Source organism: Electrophorus electricus, chromosome 11 (genome assembly GCF_041902795.1).
Source record: "Electrophorus electricus isolate QZ-2024a chromosome 11, ASM4190279v1, whole genome shotgun sequence".
NCBI lineage: Eukaryota > Metazoa > Chordata > Actinopteri > Gymnotiformes > Gymnotidae > Electrophorus > Electrophorus electricus.
In genome coordinates, this window is record NC_137507.1 from 9,830,001 (window position 1) to 9,854,105 (window position 24,105).

The 24,105-nt window shown below is 43.2% G+C and overlaps 2 protein-coding genes across 4 annotated transcripts in view; both read left to right on the forward strand.

The window, feature by feature from the left end:
* The window catches only part of adm2a (adrenomedullin 2a), an 11,465-nt gene extending 1,037 nt beyond the window's left edge, over positions 1 to 10,428 (forward strand). Inside the window, exon 3 of the mRNA XM_027018615.3 lies at positions 6,940 to 10,428. Coding sequence (XP_026874416.2) covers positions 6,940 to 7,384 — 445 coding nt within the window. The 3' untranslated portion in view covers positions 7,385 to 10,428. The remainder of the gene's footprint in view (positions 1 to 6,939) is intronic.
* Positions 10,429 to 15,274: 4,846 nt separating this feature from the next.
* On the forward strand, positions 15,275 to 23,968 carry fbxo18 (F-box DNA helicase 1). 3 transcript variants are annotated; one of them, XM_027018622.3, is made up of 21 exons: positions 15,275 to 15,415; positions 15,615 to 15,755; positions 15,916 to 16,478; positions 16,681 to 16,811; positions 17,324 to 17,459; positions 17,615 to 17,805; positions 18,060 to 18,134; positions 18,239 to 18,330; positions 18,659 to 18,827; positions 19,159 to 19,378; positions 19,474 to 19,561; positions 19,841 to 19,927; positions 20,224 to 20,360; positions 20,665 to 20,761; positions 20,858 to 21,021; positions 21,206 to 21,281; positions 21,517 to 21,720; positions 21,989 to 22,111; positions 22,562 to 22,674; positions 22,787 to 22,921; positions 23,129 to 23,968. In XM_027018622.3, exons 1-21 carry the CDS (start codon positions 15,397 to 15,399, stop codon positions 23,294 to 23,296), a joined length of 3,129 nt encoding a protein of 1,042 aa, XP_026874423.2. In that variant the 5' UTR covers positions 15,275 to 15,396; the 3' UTR covers positions 23,297 to 23,968. The 3 variants fall into 3 exon arrangements, with proteins under 3 accessions (XP_026874423.2, XP_026874424.2, XP_026874425.2); XM_027018623.3 differs by having other exon boundaries at positions 15,922 to 16,478; XM_027018624.3 differs by having other exon boundaries at positions 15,967 to 16,478.
* The last annotated feature ends 137 nt before the right edge of the window (positions 23,969 to 24,105 follow it).

Below are 24,105 nucleotides of genomic sequence, written 5' to 3' on the forward strand. Positions count from 1 at the left end.
CCTAGCGCGTGCGATAGTGAACGAGGTCAGCGAGCGTGGTTGACGTGCAGCACTGAACGCACGCTCCTCTCGCGCCAAACCTGCACGGCTACCCTGGCGGGGACACCGCTGTGCCGCTGCTCTCTGTCTGCATTACGGCAACATTATTAAAATGGTTGTGCTTTCTGCATTATGGCAACAAAAGGCGGGTTTATTAAACTGGGTGACTTAAAAAAAAAATCACATTTATGGAAAATGTGTATTTTGATTCAGGAGGCTATTTTTAAGAGGCGATGCGATTACCTCTGTTATCAGCTTGGTAGAATACACAGGAGCAGAACAACACATTAATCTTAATCTTTTATCTGTGTGTGCTGTATACAGTTACTGAACCGCATTCAGTAATGCCGTAATGGGATCGCTAAATAAGTTACTTTGAAAGCGGCCATAGATAGAATCGGGGTTAATTTACTGGGTGGTAAGAGCCATTTGCAACAAACAGAGCAATACAAGTTAATTGATTATGACTTTTTTAATTGGACAAAGACGTTTTTCTCCGTTCGCCGGTTTGACAGGCCAACTTCAGCAGTAACTGGGTTGAGCTATATTAACGCATGCACTTGAAATTTTATACGCGATCACATGCGATCGTAGCCTGGATTAGGGCTGGATTCCCCGAAAACATAGTGAAACAAAGGTCATCTTTAAATGGCAGAGCAAGAATTACATTGAACACACTCTCTCTCTCTCCAGTTCAATAAAATGCAGTCCACACAGTGCTTAACAAAAGTTAAAAGTGTAGAACTTTGCTGATTCACAGGTGTACCAGTGCCGTTTAGGGACAGCGTTTCAGTTTGTGGGGAAGAGTCTAAGACCAGTAATATCACATGAACAGGCAAGGAGGCGGTAGTGTCTGTGCGCCCTCTGCTGGCTGGGAAATATATTGGTCATGTGCCTGGATTCAATGGCAGCTAGTTTTAATGGCAGTGTAAAAACATTCAAAGCAAATTACACGGACCTTGAATATTTGTGGGTTGGAGTAGACCTCTGACAAATATACACCCTTTCTTTTGCTTTCGGAGTGGTCATAATTTATATACAATAAAAAAACATTTGTAAAAGAATTGTCATAACGGACATTGGTGAGTCATGACTTTTACATCTGAGAAATAGAAGTGCTTCAAAACAAGCGAACGTGAGCGGAAAGGCAGACTATTCCTGATATTGCCACACTTCAGTAGGCTCTTGTTTAAGGTATTATTTGTCACTCAGGACATACAGTTAAACTGTGAAGCTACTAAATGTCACGTGCTAAAATGGTGATGCGGAGATCCCATTGGCATCTGAGCAGTGGACATTGAAGCAAAGACAACCTGTAGGAAAGGAATGAACATCTCTGTTAATGTCAGACTGATGGAGGAAAGTCCAGACGGATCAGTTGTTTTTGATTCCTGCAGGCACCATAACAGCGTAGCACCACCTGTGCCTGCAGGGTACAGTTCAAAAAGAGCAACGAGATGTCCTGTAAATGGAAGACTGGATGTCCTGTTTACACAAAGAAAGTGAGGCGGCAGACAGCTTTCTCACAACCCTCCTCCGATTGTGTTCCGTGGTAGAGAGACGGTACATAGTCTGTCTGTGTTCCGTGGTAGAGAGACGGTACCTAGCTCTTCCCTCACCACCGGATGTGTATATTTACACATCATTCTATTTACACATCATTCTATAAATAGGAAGTACAGTACCACCATTTTCTATGAAGATTTCTAGGAAATCTTAACACCCCCCTGTATCACATACCAGACTTTAGAGTTCTGTTCTCTCTCCCGGGGTGACAGGGGCCTGCTTTACAATCACTCTAAATGTTTAGAACTGCCACCTACCCTGCAGTCTGTCCCACCTTACAGAACATGTCAAGATCTTGTTTGCCAGTGAGTATTTTAGAGGCGGGAGCGGAGCAGCATGTTTAAAGTGGATTTAAGAAAACCAGCAGCTACCTGGACCACTCTGAGGGATCACATATAACTTTGTACTTACAATGGTCTCAGATGACTGAAACTGGTCTCAAGTGGCTCAGTACTGGGCCCAATGACCTTGCTGGGCTTTTACCAGTTTCCCATCATTATCTCAAAATCATTAACTAATCCCTTACGCCAGTATACTCAAGGAACACCAAACGGTGTCCCCAACCTATATTTACTTTCCCAGAGGCCAAGGTTATTGATGATCTATTGACAGAATGCCTTACACCATGATGTTGCTGTACTGTTAGTTCAGTAGGATTAGATACAGTAAAGGCTTGGCTTGAATTTTTTTTCTCTGTGCATTCACATGCATTATTGCAAATGCAGTAGGGTTTGACTGCAATAAAACCGCAGATGACATTACAGACTGACAGAGATTCATGGCTCTCGAAAGGGAATTTAAAACTGAACGCCATATATTCTGGATCATGGTAAATAGGCTTCACTGTAGTCTGGTGATGTTTGGAGTGGGACTGGCTTTTCTCCCACCCTGTTTTACAGCCTAAATATATTTCATGCCAGTCAGGGGGTCATTATTGCCAGGGCAGACACAAAATTCAGCAGTCATACAGAATTCCACTATGGATTAAAGGCTAAGACCTACATTCCACATTGTCCAGTCTCTCCAGCTGAGGACAAAACTTAGGCACGATAAGGGGTCTCATGTCTCTGCATAGCTAGAGACAAGGCTTTAACTCAGATATTTACTAATTATATTTCTTCTTTATTTCTCTGAGCAAAACTTGGCACCAAACGTACTGTTTATTGCTCTTATCTAATGCCACTTGAAGATGATTCAATCTAGTTTAAAAATGTGATGAGACGATGAGGTTTCTTGGGCAGCTTCTTAGACAAAATGGTTCTTAGACAAGAGGAAACTTCTTCCCAGACGCAGTAAGACTGCTTAACACACGTCTGCCCCCCGACACCCACTTGAACTGATCAAGAACCTTTCCTTCACCACCGGGACCATTAAGGCTCATCCCAACATCTGCTTTGAAGTCAACTAAGCAGCGACGCTTTAACCCCTTAAGCCTTGTTCAGCTGTTGTTACTCTGGATGTTCTCCCACTCAATCCATTTTCTGATAAAACCTCTCACAGTTTATAGTCCTTCTCAGATGACACAAAGTGAAGTCACCAAAATGTACATTAATTTGTTGCCCTGACTTGTTACGATACCCAGAAGTAGGAACACCTCATGCCAATGTATACAAAATATATAGAGAAATTACAATAAAACCTATACTTCAAACATGAGATTTGATTTTAAAGTAATGCAATTCTAGTGTTCATAACTATGTATCGCAGTTAATCTTCAGCGAAGTTCACTGAGTTTTATCTTTACCCAAAGTTACAAGAGGTTGATTGTCTTGACAGAGATATTGGTAATGAATGTTAGTGACTGTGGTTAATTTTAAATCAGAGTAACCCTTGGGTCACAGTAACTTTTCGTTAGGTAAGTGCATGGAACTGTTCAGAAGTATTTCGCTGTATTTTTTATTAATTTGTTCTTCTTAATACAATCAGACAATCAGAACCTCATCTCTAGATTGTTTTTGCAGCGTCCTAATATCTCAGTCATGTCTCATTTCGCAAAAGAAAAATCACCTTTCACCAATTTATTCCTGTGTAGATTCAAACAATAAGCACCCTGTTTTGTGGTGGGAGCATGCAGCTTTAATCCAGATTTACTGGCACTAAACTGTAAGTCTAGTCTTTCTCACTGCAGTTAGGTAAAACATTCCTGGCCCATAAGTCTTTTTAGAAGGTGCAGTTCCAGAAGTGGAAGAGTCCCTTCTATGTTTCAGTTCTTTGACTGGTGGTCGAGTCCAGACATGCTTACAGTATAGTAGCACATGAAGTGAGTGAGGAGAGACTGGGACGTGGATAACTTTCAAAAACTAAAATTGCTTTGTCCTTGTCGGAAAAATAAAATATTTCTATGTAAAAACACCAGTGGAATGCCCAAGTTCTTCTGTTAGAACTTTAATCTCTGATTTTTTTTTGTTTTGTTTTTCACTTGTTGTATATTTACCTTTGCTAAACCATTCTAAGAAGACTAAAAGAAATTTTCTGGGGTGCAGTTCTGGCGTCCAGGCCTGTGTTCCGTCTCCCATTGGCAGGGTGAAAAATGGACATTATTGGGAGAAAACGTCCCCCTGTAACCAGAGAAGTCCATTAGCTTGATGAGTCATGGTCACATCTTCAGTCAAAGAACACAAAGTAGCTCTGTAAAAAGTGACCTCAAATGAATAGACACATTAATGACTGATTTAATTGGTTTCCCTGTTTCACGTTGTTCGAGTAGAATCAAATACCATAACTTCACAGCAAGTAAAGAAAAATTGGTTCCATGAACTGTAGACCACGGATGAAGCAGAAGTAGGTGGTCTGTCTCTCCAAGAACGAGAGCTAATTAAATACCAGATACTCTTCCTTTTTCCACTTGAGTTCCTTGAGATTCTCCTGAGTAGTTGCTCCCCACGGACATCGCAGGGGTTCTGTGGCTGCTTGCCAGCCTAGATGAGAGAAGGGCCACCTTCAGTAACAAAGAACAGAGGACTGGTGCCATCGCAAGGCTAAAGTCCGCTTCTAAAGACCCGCGTCAAAATACAGCACTGACGGTGGGTGGTCAGACGAGTGGGTCAAAGGTGGCGCGTCAGTCAAAATGTGTTGTGTACGCTGGTTACTATGATTCAGCACAGAGCAGGGTTGTGGTGTTGTTTTTTTTATCTCAAAACCTTCATCGTTCAATTGGTTCTGCTGGGAGGGCTTTTCAGAGACTTGCAAATGAAATTTCTGAATGGAGGTTTTTCATTATGTCCTCGGTGGGTTGGGTTTCGCGACGCAGGTGGTAATTTTCTCCACTGAAGGCCCTACACAACAGAAAGCTACCACAACCTGCGATAAGATTTCACTGGGGCCAACAACTAATTGAAGAAATTTTATACCTTAAAAAGACATGTATATTTAAAAAAAAAGACCAAATCCATGCTAAAGTTAAACCACTCATTTCCAACAACGCTTCTGGGCAAAGCAGTATGGGTAGAGATAGGACAGATTTTCTCACAGCTAACGTAAAATGATTTTTGTACTGTAGTCATGTCCTTACTGAAGGTTGTCAGGGTCCAGAATCACAGCCAACCAGACAGGTCAGCCATGTTTTCCACATTAGCATACCGTTCTCCATCTCAACAAGCTAGCTACGCTATCAGCAGAGACTGTCAGTGTTCAAAGCTCATCAAAGCACAACATTCTAGGTCAAGATAATGCTCGTTCAAAAATCTTCACGACATTCCAGATGTTTCATTTGGGATGTTGGATCACTTTGACACCAGGTGGCCTTAGGGAAGACTTTTAATGATTTAGCAAACACAGATGAGCTGATGGCGCTCCAGGATAGAGGAGATGAGCTCTTCTTAGACATCTAGACTCGAGAATGGAGATTGTCTGGATCAGGCTCCTGGGCAAATGAAGCGTAGCTTTGTGATCATATAAAGTTTAGAGATGTGCTGCTCAGCTGCTGAAGGAGTCAAATGTAATACATGAGACTAATACTGATTATTACTTTATTGGGATTTTGAGGATTGTAGGGTGGACTTGAAATTTAAAATATCATTTAAAAATATGAAACAAAAATATATCTATAAATGACATATAGAACATCTGCTGGTGGGAAGTGACCTGTGCTCACCAAGGTCAGCTCTGTAGACCTCGTGTTTGCGTTCCCTTTGTAGTTTAGGTCCTGTGTTTATGGGTTGCTCATGTTCAGTTTTTTGTTTTTTTAGTGACCCCCTCTTCTTTCATATAGTCATATGTGTGCAACGTTCACACTAAATGTTTTGGCAGTAGTTTTTATAGTGAAGGAGATGACAGAGCCAGTTGCTGAGTCTTGTTAAGAAAGAAGTGACTCTCACCTCTGTTCTGAAACACTCGGCTGCCCTTCTCCCTTCCGGAATCTTATTCCTCTGCCTCGTCATTTCCTGCACCTGTGCCGTGTTTGATGTCATCTGTCTTTGTGTGCATATATAGAGAATGTTATGTCTCTTCACACCATTCTGAATTCATGTTATTGTTGTGTCTTTCCGGGTTCCTGATTTCCCAGTGTTTTCTACGATATTACAACCTTATGCGACAACCTTAGCTCGTTTGTTTTTTTTGGGTTTTTTTGTATATACTTTACATGGATACAAATAGTGACTGCGAGCCCAGGAACTGTCCAAGTAAACAGATTATATGCAAAGATCCATCATCCCTCTGGTTTATGCCTATTAGAGTGGTCACTTATAACATAACATGCAAGATTTTCAACTGGATGTTGTATACACACCGGATGCCATTTTGTGAAATGTTCGGAGGTTGTTTGCTGAGGTTTAAAATGGCTGATGCCTTAGCATGCACCTGCCATGTGGCTAGGCGTGAACAGTGTTTAGAGTAAGACCTTCACTAGGGCCAAGTGCAAACACATCATAATGGCTGAGGGTAAATTGCAGGGGCCAAGTCTGCAAATCCAGCCTTCCCGTCCAACAGAGCAGATGGCAGTATGCAAAAGGCAGGACGAATGTGAAGTGTTTACTGTTCCCTCTGTCCTTCAGAGCCGTAGCGCTACTGAGATGTGGACACAAGTGAACATCAGCCATGCTTTAGTCTCAGTACATGCACTGTATGTTCTTAATGAAGGGTTTGTTTAGTAGTCAGTTTATGTAACGCATAAATCCCTTTCTGTGTGGCTAATGTTCCATCTAATTTTACACAGTGCACAGGACCATTCTTTTTTTAAAAAATATCACTCAAGGATGACTTGTTTATTCAGTGTTTTTCTGGGAAAGATAATGAAAGATACATCACTCCACACAATTTGACTTCAGTGTTATTGGCACACATTGTGTCCTAGTGGTAGTAAATTAAGCTCTTTCCTGTTTCTGTGCTCTGCAGGTTGGATTTCATGATAGAGTCACGTCAACTTGATGAGGGCAGCGCCACCTCCCCAGACTCTGACCAGCGCTCGGAGGACACCGCTGCCCCTCCGGCTGTATCGTTAGACCGCGGTGCTCTGTGGAGAGCCCTGCTACTGAGAAACCCACCCGCATCATCTGTGGACTTGACGAGCTTCCTCCATGTTTCCCACACTGCTCCGTCCATGGGAGGGGCATCAGCCGAGGGAGGGGAAGAGCCAAACCGAAGACGCCCAAGGGGCCGTCGCCATGCCCAGGTGCGGATTCGGCAGCATCAACCCCATGGCCAGCTGAAGCGTGTTGGGTGCATCCTGGGCACCTGTCAGGTACAGAACCTCAGCCATCGCCTCTACCAGCTGCTGGGCCAGTCTGGACTTCAGGATTCCTCTCCCATAAACCCTCGCAGCCCCCACAGTTACGGATGAGCCCTGGAGTGACCACGGCCTCAACGGAAACCCCTGCTCAGCTGCTTTACCTACGTGTGTCCCAGTCAGTCTCTTTGGTGTTGTTACTGTTACTGTTACTAATAGGCTAAGAAATTGATTTGAAAAATTAATGCAGAACTTCCTGTGTTTGCCATCCTGTCCATTGCGAAATTGTGGAGTCTGTTTTTTGTTTTGTTTTGTTTTGCTTTTTTGGACAGCTTATGTTACAGACATGGCTGGAATTCCCATTCTCTCTGAGACGTTTTCACGTTTCAATCCCTGTGCTACGAGAATGAAGCCGTATTTTCTTTACAGTGCCATAAAAATGCCGTTGTGAACTATGAGCTGGTCTGCACTGCTGAACAAACTCCCGGGATCTGCCTCCCAGGAAACCTCACTTAAGGCCGTCAGCATCAACACTGCAGATCCAACTATTATGCGGATTTGATCCCGAAGTGCATTGGGAATTCTGTCAGATCGATGCCGGTGCACCACATGAGAGACTTGTATGGTGCTAGACCTCCTCACCTCGCTGCCAACCCATACCCTAAGAGCAAGGAGACGGCTCCCGACGGCCTGGGAGAAGAACTCCACCACGAGCAGATGCAATGGAGTGGCATCTGCCAGCTATCTCACTAGAGATGACCACCGACAGCCTCCCACCTTTTCAATGAATGCTTAGATCGGATCAGTTTTGACCGTGAGACCAGGTCCAATACACATCAACAATGAAAGATCAGCAACCGAAGTTTACATAAAGGTTTTATTTTAATTAATGGGTAATTCTTTTGAAAATGATAGTTCTGAACCATGTTTTCCTTTAAATGCAGTGGTTAGTTGGTTAAGGTCACGATGCTCGTGTACATGTGGTTACTGGTAATAATACTGAATCTTTCCAGCTATAGTCTAGAAGCTCAGTTAGTCTTGATGTTATATATAATTTCTAAGGTTATAATAAAGTGTAATGGATAATTTAGATAGTTGGATCCTGCTGGAGCATTAACAAAAGACATCTTCAAGTTCAAGTTTGGTTTATTTGTCACATACATAGTCATACACAGTATAACTCGCAGTGAAATGGTTCTTCTCCAACCATTTTAACACACACACACACACACAACAAATTGCTCCTTGCTGATTCATAATATACACAACATAAATGTAAAACATAAAATCCACATATTTTTGGCATCAACTATCCATTTAAAAACAACACAACAGTGGAGATCGTGTCCTCTAGCTGAAAGAGAAGCAAAATGCTTAAAGACAAATCTTCACTTTATTGGCCCTTTTTCTTTCAGCCAGATAAAAATGAGTGCAGTCTATTGTTATACTAATTCTGTATATACTAATGATGATAAGATTATAAATCAACCAGAATTTCAGTTGAGAGTGTGCCAGCTATACACTCCCACTGCTGTACCTGCAAGAGAAGCACCAGAGATGCTTTGTGAGCGTTTTAAGGGGTCACTCTTCCCGTAAGCACTGTGTGTGCTTTCGCAGGTGGATGCTTGTGCCAAAACTACTCTGTGTGCCTTCTGCATTCAAAGAAAATATCTGAAACTAGCAGGAGCCCATTAGGAACCCATGGCGAAACATTGTAAAACACGTTAAGTGTTTTCATGCATTCAGTGCCCGAGGATTAAAATCCCAAGTAATCCCAAAAGCCATTTGAGGCCAGCCCTGGTCTTGCCTGAGCATTCCTATCTAGAACTATTCAGTGTTAGATGTTCCTGTGGATTGTTTATGTAAGAGCAACCTAGAATATGTCTACAAAAACAGTTTAATCCACCCAAACCACATGCATGAATTCCATTCTTGGCCTATAAATTTCATGCCCACCACAGTTTCTGTATTGTTCCAAACAGGCAAAGAATTTACCAAAAACCTGATTTTACTTGACACTTAATTAAATTTATTTGGGTCATAGTGTAACTGCCTTTTTCACTCCTTTTTTATCACCTGTAATATGTGTCTTGGAGCAGGCGATATTTTCTTTGGTTGGTTACTTTTTCTTAGTCATGTCTACTTCTAGAATAATCCTGAAGGCATACTGGAGCTGGGATCCTGAGCGCTTTGTGGCTGATCTGTTCAAAGGCACCTTGACCACTCTGCTGTAATCGATCCTATCCATGTTAAATGGCTTATCATTAAAACGCTTTTAAACTGCCGAGAATCTGGTGAATCTCTGTACTTAAGGACCTGATTGCGTGAGTGTGCGTGCATGTAGGGAATGCTAAATGCCATGCTTGAATCAACTGTGAGAGCTTTAATCGCGAATCTGTTTTTGGTTTCATGTTTAGTGTTGTAGTTGTGTTTATATATGCCTATTTATTTATTTTGACTAGACTGGTGTAAATTTCGTGGTGACACTCAAGTGGTGACATCATTGCTGACCCTGTGTACATCTGTGTTTGTGAGAAGGCAGTGTGCAGGCCCACCTATCCCCACGGCTTGTTTTTAGGACCTTTGTCCTCTAGCTAGGTCTCTAGCCTTGTGCAGCAGGACAAATGTATTGCATCACTTCCTCTTGCTGCAGCGCTGTCCATTAGTTGGAGCCCAGTGAATTTGAGCAGAACCTCTGAGGGATTTATGAAGGTTATCACTGATGCCTGCTAGAAACGCTTGGGTGTGATGTGTTGGTTCTGTAGTCTCCTAGACCACACTCCAAACTCACATTTACCATTTTACTAGAGGTCAGTCAGTGTTTTAACCACAACATGAAGCACTTTACAGCAAGACCCCTTTTTGAATGTCTTAACTTGAAACTCAGATGATGTAACTAAATGATCTTTGAAACTTGAGTTTAACACACCCTATGTACGTTGCAATGTATTTTCAATGATGTATCTGTACTTTATTAGTTATACTATTTAAGTAATGTATTTATGTATTTATAATCCACCAAAGACATTGTTTATCACCTGGAAGTTTCACCTTGGAAGTGCATGATGGGTGGGGGAATAATGCATTATTGAAGCCCTGCGCTTAGTTCCATAATGCTCATGATTCTATGTGAAATAAAACCATGGTCAGAAACATTATTTATGTGTCCTTGTCACTGAAATGCTTATATGTGCATTTGTTGTCTATACAAGTGTATTTTGAATATTTTGGCTGCTACTGAAAGCTGTGTAGCATATTATAAAGAAACTGGGGGGGGGGGGGGTGTTTTATATATATATATATATATATATATATATATATATATATATATATATATATATATATATATATATATATATAAATTTTTTACTTATTTTTTATTTTATTTATTTATTTTTACTAGAAACTACTATATGCTATACTAGTACTTAGTATAAATCACAATATTTTAATAAGTAGAATAATTATACATGTAGAACATAAGCATTCCCTTTTCTGCCCAGTTATACAGTTATAAATCATTTTAAAAAATAAAACTCCATTCTAACCCAACTGCATTAAAAATACAAACCAGTCCTCATGAAAATTAATAATCAGATGCTCCTCTTCTACTAACGTATTTTTAAGAGTGAAGTCTTGATAGTGACTCTCTAGGCAACACTTTAACCTTCATCACTGGGAATGAGGGCACAGGATGCAGTGGTGACAGGCTCCTGTTTGCTACACACCCTGCGCTATGGTGCCATGTGCCATATGGTGAAGGTGGATGTAAGGCCACATGAGAGTCACGTTCAAGTCACATGGAAACAAGAGTGCAATATTAGCAGTGCTAAACCACTAAGTCATCAAAACCATTTCAATATGTGAATGTACAGGCGGCTGGGAGGTGGGGTGGCTGTCTTCTGTGGCTTTCAGTGAGTATTAATAAGTGACTAGCAGAAGAGTCATGCTTTCCACTGCCACTTCCCAAAAAGCAGGTCAATAAAAAGTATCCAAAGGACCTTGTTTCTCTGGAAACTGTGTACTTCACAGCTTCACTGTTCTGTGTATTTTATGTGGCTCTCCTCGGCCATGGGCAGAGCAGTCACAATAAAGCATTTGTCATGTATGTGACAAATAAACTTTGAATTTTGAACTACAGTTTTGAATATCTCTACATCTCTTACTACAATATACTGCAGTTACGAACCTGCAATCTTTTTCATTTATATATATATATATATATATATATATATATATATATATATATATAGATAGATAGATAGATAGAGAGAGAGAGAGCGAGAGAGAGAGAGAGAGAGAGAGAGAGAGAGAGAGAGAGAGAGAGTTAAATAGGAATATTTGGCCTTCCTTTGCTAGGTGTGCATCAGGTGAAGGAGAAGCCGCTGAATGTTTACCTTGAAAAGCCATGCAGGCTCATAGACATCATCTTCCCACTATGACAGCCGAGTCACCAGAGCTACCCTGGGCTCCAGCGTGCACCGTGCAGTTAGAATGAGCTCTAGTGCACTCCGTAGGTTCACATTTAACACTCAGCATTTCAGTATAGCCCATAAGCCAAAATGGAATTCTATGTGGTTATTTATAGGGATCAAAATTAAAATTTTCTCTAAATCCTATTGGCTGATGCTAATCATAAAATGTGCATCAGCCAGTACCTACTTAACCTGATACTAGCACCAGCATACGTTTTCCTCTCCTCCCATCTAATGAGAGCGGCTAAGTATCAGTGTAATGTTCCTAAAATGGCACGGCTATGCGTTCATGCCACTGGATCTCTTCAGTCAGCTGATGGTGTTCAGACAGAGTGGGACAGCTCTGCAGAAAGATCAACATACGATTGCATCATTCGTGAAGTCCTAACTGCTGTGCTGTTGCTGACATCTCATTTAAATAAAATTTCATTACAAAACACATTCTGTCTATGGTCTGACATTAAACTGACCAGTTCTTGATCCTGAATAAAGTAGACAGGCATTGGGATACTGAATGTAAGGTGCTCACATGCCTTCCCATACCATTTTATCACAGTATTTACATGGAATATATTGTTATGATACTGCAGAGAACAATCCAAATGATTTCTTACTCTATTTTTTTAAAGCATATTCCTGTAGCCATGCCTTTAAAATAACGGCCCGAGCTGCTTTGCATCGGAGAACTCACCTCCCAACACGTCACCTACCCTCCTTGCGCAATGGCTGTGTGTTCCCCTTTCACCTACATCTCGTTTTGCTCTTGCACTGTCTCGTTCCGACGGCAAGCGGGAGCAGGCTGTGTGCGCGCCTTCACCTTCACACATTTCCACACATACCTTCCCCTGACCATTGACCTCTGCGCAGAAGCAGGCACTACTCCTTATGTTTTCCATTCCTGGGAGATGGATTGTGACTGGCTGTGATTTGCTGTGGGTGATGCAGGGAGTAAGTGCGAGACAACTCAAATACAGAATCACAGCTCTTAAGTGGTCCGTGCAAGTGGTGTCATAAACTCACTTTCTGCCAATTACTTGCTCACTTTTTAATGGTTTGGATCAAATTTCCCCTGTTTTAAGCAGAGAGGGATAGAGAAAGAGAAAAATTGAGAGAGACAGAGAGACAGAAAGACAGCGAGAGAGAGGAAGAGAGAGAGAGAGAGGGAGAGAGACCGCCACATGATAATGTTAAGAATAGAATCAGGGAAGAATATGCAGACACACTCTGGTCTTCAAGGTGATGTCATCACCACTCCACTAATTAGAAGCCTGAGCTGACTCAACTGAACACACCTCATTCATTCAAATGCACATAACACGCACACACACACACACACATCGTGCATACGTGCAGCTTCACACGACCAGAATAACCCAAAGCTACCTTTCCGTTTTCCAGTGCAAATGGAAAAAATGACAAAAAACCATAAACGAAGCAACAATAAGACTACGTACGATGTTAGTTATAATGGGATGTCCCTTTGCTATTTCTAATGTGTGAAGCAGACAAAGATGCCCTCATTATTTGCAGTAGTAATAAAACCAAGAACATCAATAATAAATAAGGTCTGAATAAGAGCTGGCTGAGAGAAAAGAATGGGAAAGAAGTTAATGAAAGTTGTGGGACTATTAACAAGGCAAAGAGAAATACAATACAGTTGTGTTTTTGGAAAAGAATGACTGCCAGAAAGGGTGGGCAGGGCACAGCCACGGAGAATAAGGGAGCTCCAGAAACTGGAAGATTAATTAAATAATAAGGCTTTTGCCTCCAGTGTTACTGCTGACACAATAGGCCAAGCTTCCTACAGGTTTTGCCCTCTGTTTGACCTGAGCACACATGGGTGTTTCTAATCACAAACAAAAACATATGTTTTGTTGGATTTGACTCATGAGCCTGGATGGCTATGATCTACAAAAACAAAACATGGAAAACTTCGCTATTAATATAGCAAGTGATTTATAAAAATAAATGAATAAATTACAATTTTATATAAAGCTTTTGATGTAGACCTTTAAGGCTGGTATAGATTTAAGTACCATTCTAAATAAAGTATTAAAAAGAACAAATGGTTATTATTATTAATTTAGTATCCCTTTCTTTTCTTAAACGTATTTTCTTAAACGTATTTTCTTAAACGAAATGCGTCACAAAATGATCTGGTACAAAATAATATTAAAAAACTATTATTAAACAGATTTTCCATGTTTGATCTTTAATCCATGTTCCAGGAATCACTTGTGTCACAGTCAGCTTTGTCTTTTAATGCATGTCGTGACGCATGAACAGAGTGTGTACAAGAGGGGCCTACGTTTAGATAATAAGGTACTTAACATTTTAAGGAATTGTATTTTTCTGATTAGTTTAATACTGCTAATACTGGAAATTTTAGCTCTTCCATCGCACCTCCTACTTTAAGGTATAAAATACTAGCTTGTATCTTTATTAAATAATTTCATTTACCAGTTAATTACCTGAAAAATAAATAGATCGCTTTTTTCCTCAAATATCGCTTTGGGATGCATGCTCTGGTATGACTGTGGTGTACTTATACTAGAGTACAAGCATTCATTCTGGCAAACTATGCTGGTGGCTAGTATAATTCAAATTTATAGTAAATGTGATGATATGGGGTCATAAACAATGAAAGGTCCTAGTAGATCAGCATCAAGAATAACAACATCGAAAGAATACACTGGCTCTTTGCTGTCTTTACAGGTTGCCTTTAAATGCTTGATAAATGACTAAAAAGGTGTCCTAATATGTTACTGTAAATTATAAAGGGTCTCGGTTGCAAGTTTAGTTAACAATGCTTTTAAAGCACTTTTAAATGGTCCTAAAAAGTAGATTGTTGTAGGAATCAGAAAACTTGTGTGGGTTTTTTTTTTTGGTCTTTTCACTAACTGTACACAAAATGAAGTGCTGTTACAATTACAATACAGTAGTAGCATTCAGAATTAAGCACATAAACATGTCAACTGAAGCAACCCACTGTCTCTATGAGCGTGACTCCTACTTCTACTACTACTAACTATAACCTGTTGTCTATCCTTATCAAATTACAACAGCTTGGCAGCAAAGGTAGACCAACCAGTGACATCTGCTGAATGAGTGATGACGAGTTGGGCCCAGTTAAGTAATTGTAAGTAATAATTGAGCAGCGTCTGCTTTGCTCTTACAAGCTTAATCTAATACACCTAACTCTGATTATCAAGGCCCTTCAGTATCATCAGAATATTAGAGCCAGATGTGTTCGACCTAAACTTTGTATTACATATACAGAGCAGATATATAGTGCTGGAATTAGGCGCGCCTGTTCTACAGCCTCGCTGACTAAAGACATCACTGCCCTCTAGAGACGTCACCTATACTTATGTAACATACGGACAAGAATACATATAAAAATAGAAACGGTTTTACCATATAAGTGTTATTACTTCATTTCATGCCACTGAAATTGAATGTAAGTTTTTGTTTTGGGTTTTGTTTCCTTGACTTTTTTTGATGACTTTTATTATGAAATAAACGAATATATTGGTCCGGAAGTTAGCGAAGTTTTTGCTCGAGAAATGGTTAGCTAGTTAGCTATTTTGCAAGCCTTTAAAACCTGGGATATTCTTTGACAGGTTGATTACTTGTCAGGTTTACTTGGCTATGGAGTCGGCTTTAAAAGGTGACGCCTGTACTTGCTCACAATTGGCTGCTTCTATCAAGCGAGATCCCACGATTAGTTTTATGTAGCTAGGTAGCTAACGTTAGCTACCCTTGCTCTTACGTTAGCAGCTTTCGCAGTATTTATTTGCGCAGTGGCTACATTTAACTATGTGTTTGCGCACTTTGTTGTTGATGATGTCGTTTCTCTGGTCAAATAGGGAAGGCCAAACGAAGACACCTGAGCGCGGCAGAGTGCTGCAGCCTGGCCCGAAGCCTGTCGCTCGCGCAGCCCTTGGCCCCGTGCAGCACGGAGCAGCAGCGCGGGCTCTACCCCAGGACCCCAACCAAGAGGAGAAGAGGTACCCGCTACATCCGACTGCCACATACCCAAGTGCATCATGACAGTCTGGCACTACACTAACGCTATGTAATGACAATAATGTATTCCTTAGACCACTGCATGCAACTAAGAGGTTTTTGTTGTTGTTGTTGTTGTTGTTTTTTAATTTTTTTTCAAAGCATCAGATGGCGTCAGTCAACAAAGAGGCATTATTGAGTTTTTTTCTTCAGCCGGAGTCCTCAGCAGCAGTCCACAGAGAACAAAACATCCCACAGTCAAGGCAGAGGAAGAACAGAATGGATCCATCATCCCAAAAGATACAGATGATGGACAGACACTCACAGACAACCTGCTGGAGGGCTTTACTGAAGAGATGTTTGGGGATGACGAGGACTTTGAGTTGGGCATATGTGCAATAAAGCAGGAGGAGGAGGAGAAGGAGAGGGCTGGATGCAGCAGTTGGCATGCTCCTCCCCCATCTTTAGCCTTCAGCGCTGGGCACTCTTGCATTATTGTCAAAAAGGAGGAAGAAGAGGATGAAGAGTACCCCGTGGACGCTCTCCCTGACACTCACTATGGACTGCTGGGGGTGAGTGAGCGGCTGGCAGAGCCCCAGGGTCACTTCCAGGACCTGCCGGAAGAGGTGCTGAGCGTCATTTTCGCTCAACTCCCCGCAGATGACCTCTATCGCCATGTTAGCCTGGTGTGCCGGCGATGGAGGGACATCGTCATCGATTCTCGGGTGCGTTGCCTGTGCTTTGTGACCCTACCGTCTAAAATTGTCAAGTTTACCACAGAACGTCGTTTTCTTCGTAACAAAAATAAATAAATCTGTATTCCTTGCTGCGGGTTTTAAAGGTGGTCAGGCCCGACATATAGGGTGGGACATATAGGGTGGGTGGCTTTTTCTGAATGTAAGGATGGGCCTGCTCTTTCTGGTCTAGTTTCTGCCCTGGAAGAAGTTGTATTACAGATACGAGAAGCAGGAAGAGCAGGCGGTGCAGGAGGTGAAGGCCCTCCTCGAAGCGAACCACATTGTGAAAACCGACGAGCTCTGTGTGCTGAACATGGTGAGGTAAGGCCCAACGGATGCCTTGCAGGGAAACTTGAATGCTCTCTAGCTGCACCCTTTTAAAGATTTCTGCGACATGCTGACGGCTTGTGCCGTGACTTGAGCTGGCTTCTCTTGAGAACGTGTGCTCGAACTGTCTACGAGTTCTTTAGACTCAAGGAAGCATGCTTTGGTGTGCTTAAAGTATCTAGAAGTTAAGCACTTGGGAGCTGTTCCCAAGAGATATTATAGCAAATGTTGTTGTAATAATACCTAAATCAACAGAACACCCAGTGCAGAGGAGTATGTGTACTGCAAGGCAGGGTTTTTTATTTGCAGGTTAGCAGGTTCAGCATATGATTGAGCTGAATCAAAGATACTGGGCCGAATCAAGCCCTCCTTGATTTGAGTGCATGAAGGCGGCTTCATAATTCCAGTACTCCCTTACAGGAGATTATATAGTAGCTCAGCAGCCCACACTCCTGTGTGCCTGTGTGGAGCAGCTGTGTGCTCAGGCTGGTCCGCTGTCGTCGCAGGTATATGTCCCAGTTCAAACACAGCGCCCGTGTGAACGAGAAGGATGTTTTGCTCTGCGTGAGAGGCCACCGGCTGTATGCCCAGGCTGAGGTCTGCATCAAACACAGACTGCCTGACATGGAGACAGCGGACATGGTATGTAGTAGTGACAGTCCTTGAAGTGGACATGCTAGCTGGGCAGATGTCCTCGTATAAACACTGGCACCTTCTGACTACATATGGCAATTGGAAACAGCATGTTTCTCATGAGTGTAAGGGCATGCTGAGCCGAAAGCATGGCTGTGCTGCAGGGGCCCAACCCGTGGTCAGTCATGGCCCTGGTGCTGGTGCTGGCAGACGGGGTGAAAGATGTCTTGGACCTGGTGACCCGCTTGCACGCCTCCGGCTGCCTGCTGAGCCCGGGGGGCATCTCCGAGTACCTGTGGGCCATGGCCACCCTGCTGCTCGCCATGAGAAACACCAACATCGTCATCAGCAACAGGTGAGCTGGGTGCCACATCCTGGTGCGACTGTGGTGCCATAGTTTGTCCTGCTGTAGTGGACACAGGCACTCGATTGGCTGCTACAGGTGATGTGTGTAAACTGGTTTAGTGTTCATAACATAACGGACAATTTACAACATTAGAATGTTGTCTTTGCTAGCCCATGGTGACAATATGCCTTAATTGGCATGGCTTGTTTCTAACTAAAGCCTGACTTTCGATGAGAGGTTGTGCTTGCCATGTCTTCTCTAAGGTGGCACTACAATGTCTTCTACGTGCTGCATCTAATGGAGAATGCACCGCCACCCGAGAGTCCTGCTGGTGGCAGGTAGGAGGCCATCATGTTACTTTTTCTTTCTATTTTACGCTGTGCTTTTGACCCCAGTGTCAGACAGTAGCCTTGTGTTTATTGCTGCGTGTGTCCGTGCTCAGAGGGAAGCAGCACCAGGTCACGCACGAGCAGCAGCAGATCCTAAATCACGACACACAGAGTGACCACGTTGTCAAAATTATGGCTTTTGCCGGTAAGTGTGCTGGGATTCCAGCTATATTTGTCTGGTTAATCACCAGTTACTCTGCTTGTGTTATGCATGCATGGGCTGTACTAGGTTGATTTTTGGTCTGCCATAAAAAAAATCAACCACAAAGAGTATTGAGATACTGAGTGCTGATTCACAAAGCTGTTATTACACAAACACAGAAGAAAATATGCACATGTAACACATAGTGAGAACTCTAACATCAGTTTGTCTTGGTGGTGTCTGTTCTAGAATTTGTCCCATGTGTAGATCCATCGCTTAAAAATAGCAAACAGCTAGTTGTACTTGTCTGAAGTGGTGTCGTTTTGGTCAGGCACTGGAAAGACAACCACTCTGGTGAGATATGCCCAACTGCGGCCACGCCTGCGCTTCCTCTATGTCTCCTTCAACAAATCGGTGGTGACGCACGCCAAAAGCACCTTTCCCTGCAACGTAAAGTGCAGGACCGTCCACGCGATGGCCTACAGAGCTGTTGGATACAGGTCAGCGTCAGTTTCATGGTTCATTCGCTCCCGGTAAAAGTCTTCTCTGGTGCTCTCTGCCCATAGCTCTGAATTTATCACGCACATGAGTGTGTTGCTAAAACTTTCCTGATGCAAGTTGATTTTGCATTGTATTCTGTATGTTCATTACCGCCTGTCACGTAACACCACTGTCTTAATTATCAGTTACTACAGCACCTACAAAGGTTTACAGCTCACTGAAGTCATTTGCAAGCAGCACTACAAATATTTTGAATAGTATGCCGATCGGCCCAGAGAAGCTCTTGCAAATGGTGCCGTTAAGAGAATCCGCACTGGTTTCTGCCCCCAGATACATGAAGCTTAAAAAGTTGGGCAGCAACCTGCAGCCCTTCACGGTGGCCTGGGTACTGCCCGACAGACGCGGGGGCTACGTCAATGCCAAGGTGGTGACGCAGACCATCAACAACTTCTGCGCCTCGACGGACGAGTGTATCGGGCCCCAGCACGTCCCCGACGTCTTTAAGAACACTCACGGCCGCGAGGAGTGCACAACCGATGCCCAAAAAAAAGTACAAACTGGTTAAAAAACACCCCTTATTTTTATTCACTCAGCGTGTACCTGCGGCATTTGTAAAAGATCATGGTGTGTGGTTTTTGTTTTCAGTTGTTTGCAGCTGATGCAAAAGGCATCTGGGCAAAAATGATAGAGCTGGAGCCTACCAAACAAATGGCCCACCATATAACCCATGATGGTAGGTTTAGTTAAAATAAAGCATGCTACATTTAGTGACAAATCAAGACGATTTGTCTAATTTTTATTTTACCCTGTCTAATTCCTAATCATCACTTCTAATCAACTGGTCCATAGATTGTTATTAATAGTAATTAAATAATAATAATAATAGTAATTAATAGTAATGTGGTCATTATGGCACATAGTTGTACCTGCAAATAGCATAACACCTAATTGAGTATCGTGTGACGCGTAACCGTGTGACGTGTAACCATGTGACGCACTCTTGTTCCTGCAGGCTATCTCAAGCTCTGGCAGCTACAGAGGCCTGTGCTTGACGAATTTGACATCATCTTTATTGACGAGGCTCAGGACTGCACTCCAGGTACAGGGTCCTCCTACTCAGTGAGACATTTCATGGCGTTTTGCTGGGTTGCTTTTTTTTTTTTTTTTTTTTTTTTTTTTTTTTTTTTTTGGTCTTTTAACTGTGGAATTTGAGACGAGGGGGAACCAGTGCATGCTTTAGGACTGCAGCAGTCCGGGATGCTTTGATGTAGAAACCTGGCTTCACTCTGAGTGGACACTGAGCAGCTAGAGCCACAGCACCATAGTGGGCTCTCCTGCACAGCTGTAACAGACCGTCTGAGTGTGTTTGCCGGGGGGTGTGTGTTTGTTCTTCAGTCATCATGGACATCATGCTTTCCCAGCGGTGTGGAAAGATCTTGGTTGGCGATCCCCATCAGCAGATATACACTTTCAGAGGAGCTGTCAATGCTCTGTTTGATGTTCCACACACACATCTCTACTACCTCACAAAGGTAGGCGCGAGCACGCGCACACACACACACACACACACATTATTACCAGTAAGGATCAAGAATTGCTCTAAATATTATTTTATCTAAATATCTAATTCTAAATCTAATCTTAAAACCATCCCTAATTTGAGTCCAAAGCTTTACTGTTATCTCAGTTCTAACCCTAGTTGTATCTGTGCGTAATATTACACCTAAACATACATACATACACACACACACACACACACACACACAATACATTTTGAGACTTGTAAGCATTTGTGAAGATGGACTATTTGAATGTATATGGTTTTGTCTTTTGCAGAGTTTTAGGTTTGGCTCTGAGATTGCTTACATTGGTGCAACAATACTAGATGTGTGCAAAAAAGTGAAGAAGATTCTGGTTGGTGGATACCAGAATGGTAGGTGTAACTTTTATATATTTTTCAAGTGTGTGTGAGTGTGATCGATTAGATGGTTGTGTGTGTGTGTGTGTGTGTGCGTGCATGTTCCTTCAGGCAGTGTGAGAGGAGAAGACAAGGAGATGATGCAGACCCTTCGACTAGCCAAGAGCCAGGTTGGCGGGATGGTGGCCATTTTGTGCCGCTGCAATGTGACCGTGTTTAGTGAAGCCGTACGGCTGACTGACGCCAACCCCGACTGCAGGATCCACATCGTGGGAGTGAGTCCACTCAACACTGACCGCTGTTCCCACGTCTGAGCTCACCAACAGCTCACAGCAGTGGAATTTGCTCCTGATGTCAGTAAGACAAACCCCCTGGGGTCACTGTATGTTGAAAGTCAGACTCAAATCCAGTCTTTTTTTTTTTTTTTTTTTTTTTTTTTTTTTTTTTTTTGCATTTCAGGGTGTTGAAAATTTTGGTCTGAATAAAATCCTGGATATCTGGATTCTTATGCAGCCCGAGGAAAAGCGTAAGAGGGGTAAGTGATATTTCTACAGCTCTGACAGGTGCTGGATCCTAAGACTCTCACGTTATGGGGGGGAAAAGGAAGTGAAATATAAACGAGTTTCTGAAACATTGGATCCTCCATCACCTGCTTGAACGTTTGGTTAAAATATCGTCGTAATACTGCTGCTGTGTCAGATTAACAGAGGTTGTTAGATGATATTAAGAGGGAGTTGCTGAGGGTCGACGCTTGATGCTCTTGCCTGCAGAGAACCTGTGGATTAAGGACCGGTTCATCCGCCACTTCTGCAAAGCCAAGCTGGGGGGTTACGTGGGCCTGAAGAAGTACGCGGCGCACACGGAGGACCGTGAGCTGGCGGCCAAGCTCTCTGTGGTGGAGAAATACAATGCCCGCATCCCAGAACTGGTGGATCGCATCACCACCTGTGCCCAGAGCCAGGCCAGCAGTGCAGGTCCCTGGACACATCCATGCCCAACGCCTGTGCATGTTCTCTGTCTGTGCATGAAAGCTCAAGGAGGAGAAGCAAATAGAGATTTTGAGGCGTTTGTTGTAAAGGCACCTGTCGCAAAGCTCAGAATCGTGTTACCTGGGCACTTTTCAGCAGAAATGCCCTGCATCTTTTAGGACATTTACACGCAAACAGATTTGTAAGATTGAGAATGGCACGCTCGCGCACACACCCCAAAGTCCTGCATCTCACTCTGTGTCTGGCCTTGTAGATTACATCCTAGGTACGGTGCATAAATCGAAGGGCCTGGAGTTTGACACCGTGGTCGTGACGGATGACTTTGTGAAGATTCCCTGTTCCCGACACAACCTGCGCAGGCTCAATATAAGCCCAGGTAGGTGCGGGTTTGAAATCCGGTGTTTTGGCTTGCGGTTATAGAACATGAAGAGTGCTGAACCAACACTGTAGCTCACCTGGTAGAGCAGGGACAGCAGAGTCCTGGTGGAACACCAGCGTTATGGGTTTGGTTCCCAGGGAGCCCACAACTGTCATACTGATAAATGAACTGATCTGGATAAGAAATTCTTTAAACATGATTTATTTAATGGAAGTAAATTTTTCACTTTCCCCAACCATGAAAAGCAGATGTAGGTGTTGGCTATCTGCAGTCTCCTTCTATTTTAAAATGGATTCCTTGGCAGTGAAACAAGAATCTTGTCACCTTTTGACCTCACAACAGTTAATCCATCCCCCCCCTGCCGTAGCGCCTTTGTTGAAGGGCAGTTATGGGAAGAGGCTGTGGACAGTCTATCGTGTTCCGTGTACTGACTCCACCCTTCTCCAGGCACACGGAACGTTCAGGCGGACGAGTGGAACCTACTGTATGTCGCTGTGACTCGAGCCAAGCGAGTCCTGTACATCACCAGGAGCATCAGCAAAATCCTCACGCTAGCAGGAGTACGTCTGCTTTCCCTCTGCCCGGCCCGAACCCAGATACTCTGGAAGCCCTCTGAGAAGTTTTTCCAGCTTTTATTTGTTTTCTCTTCCTTGCTGCCACCATGCGCTGCAGGAGTACTTCCTGAGGTCGGAGCTGACCAGCACCCTGCTGAATAAGGAGGAGTCCTGCAGGTGTAGCACCAGAGAGTGTCCGAACCGCATTACCCAGGGAGCTCCTCTCAGCATGCACAAACTCCCCATTGCATACGTAAGCTCTGGTTGCTTAGGCTCCGTCTGAGTGTTAGTCTACTGTGCTGCTGTCCTCTTCATGTGTGTGTGTGTGTGTGTGTGTGTGTGTGTGTGTGTGTGTGTGTGTGTGTGTGTGTGTGTGTGTGTGTGTGTGTGTGTGTGTGTGTGTGTGTGTGTGTGTGTGTGTGTGTGTGTGTGTGTGTGTGTGTGTGTGTGTGTTTTCCAGTTGGATGATGTAGAGGAGGGTGGCGTTCTGTGTGCGGCGTGTGTGGAACAACGTGTAGGTCCTGTGGCCTTTCTGCTGGCTCCGGCTGAGAAGATCAGAATGATGCACTACACAGAGGAACAGCTGGAGCTGCCCATTAACATCTCCATGTTGCTGGCTCTGCTCTAGCTACACACACCCTCACGTCAAATACGTGTGTGTGTGTGTGCGCGTGTGTGCGCGTGCATGCATCTTAGCTCTAAAAAAGTGTCTACATTCATTTTTTCCCCCAAAAACAAAAGACAAAACCTTACGAACCTGCACTTAAAAGTGAGGAGTACTGCACCTCAAAATGTTAGCATTAACTTATGCTGTGGGAGCTTGTAATTAAATCTTGAAAAAGAAAAGCTCTTTTTAATCTGTGTTTTGCCAATTAGTCCCTGAGCGCTGGGACCGCTGGCTTCAGTGGTGCAGGACTGCTGAGGGTCCCAGTGCCCTGACTGACCTGGCCTGCGGTGGGCGTCTCTTGCGTACCCTTGCTGCAGCAGGCGGCATGTTGGTCATCATGTCTGAAAATGTTGGGTTTGATGCCGTCACCATGCTGGAAAGCAGGGAGCTTGAATGAGACAGCCCAAGGCTCTAGGGCAGAAATCTGCCCCAGTGTGCCTTCAGGCTCTGCTGCACCTGTTCAGTCGGGGTTGCCAGTCGCTATCCGTGTTTGACACACTTTTGCACTATACAATTAGCACAGCGTGTTTTTAATTTTTATTTTAATCGTTTTGAGTATGTGAATACGTGCTGATGGACGTCGGCATCAAAAACCAAGACGTACAATATGAGTAAAAAAGTTTTTACGCAAGACTGCGCTGTCTGTTTCTATGGCGCTTCCTGGGCACCGTGAGTGTATGTTTTATGAGTTGTTGAGCTTTGCGTTCATTAGCATTATGTTTAATGTCTACACTAGACTAATGTCTACACTAGAAGAAAAGCGGAATAAT

Coding starts and splice junctions, on each gene's coding strand:
- fbxo18 (XM_027018622.3), top strand. Junction 16,479..16,680: donor ACATCGTCATCGATTCTCGG/GTGCGTTGCCTG, acceptor TTTCTGGTCTAG/TTTCTGCCCTGGAAGAAGTT. Junction 22,675..22,786: donor AAATCCTCACGCTAGCAGGA/GTACGTCTGCTT, acceptor CATGCGCTGCAG/GAGTACTTCCTGAGGTCGGA.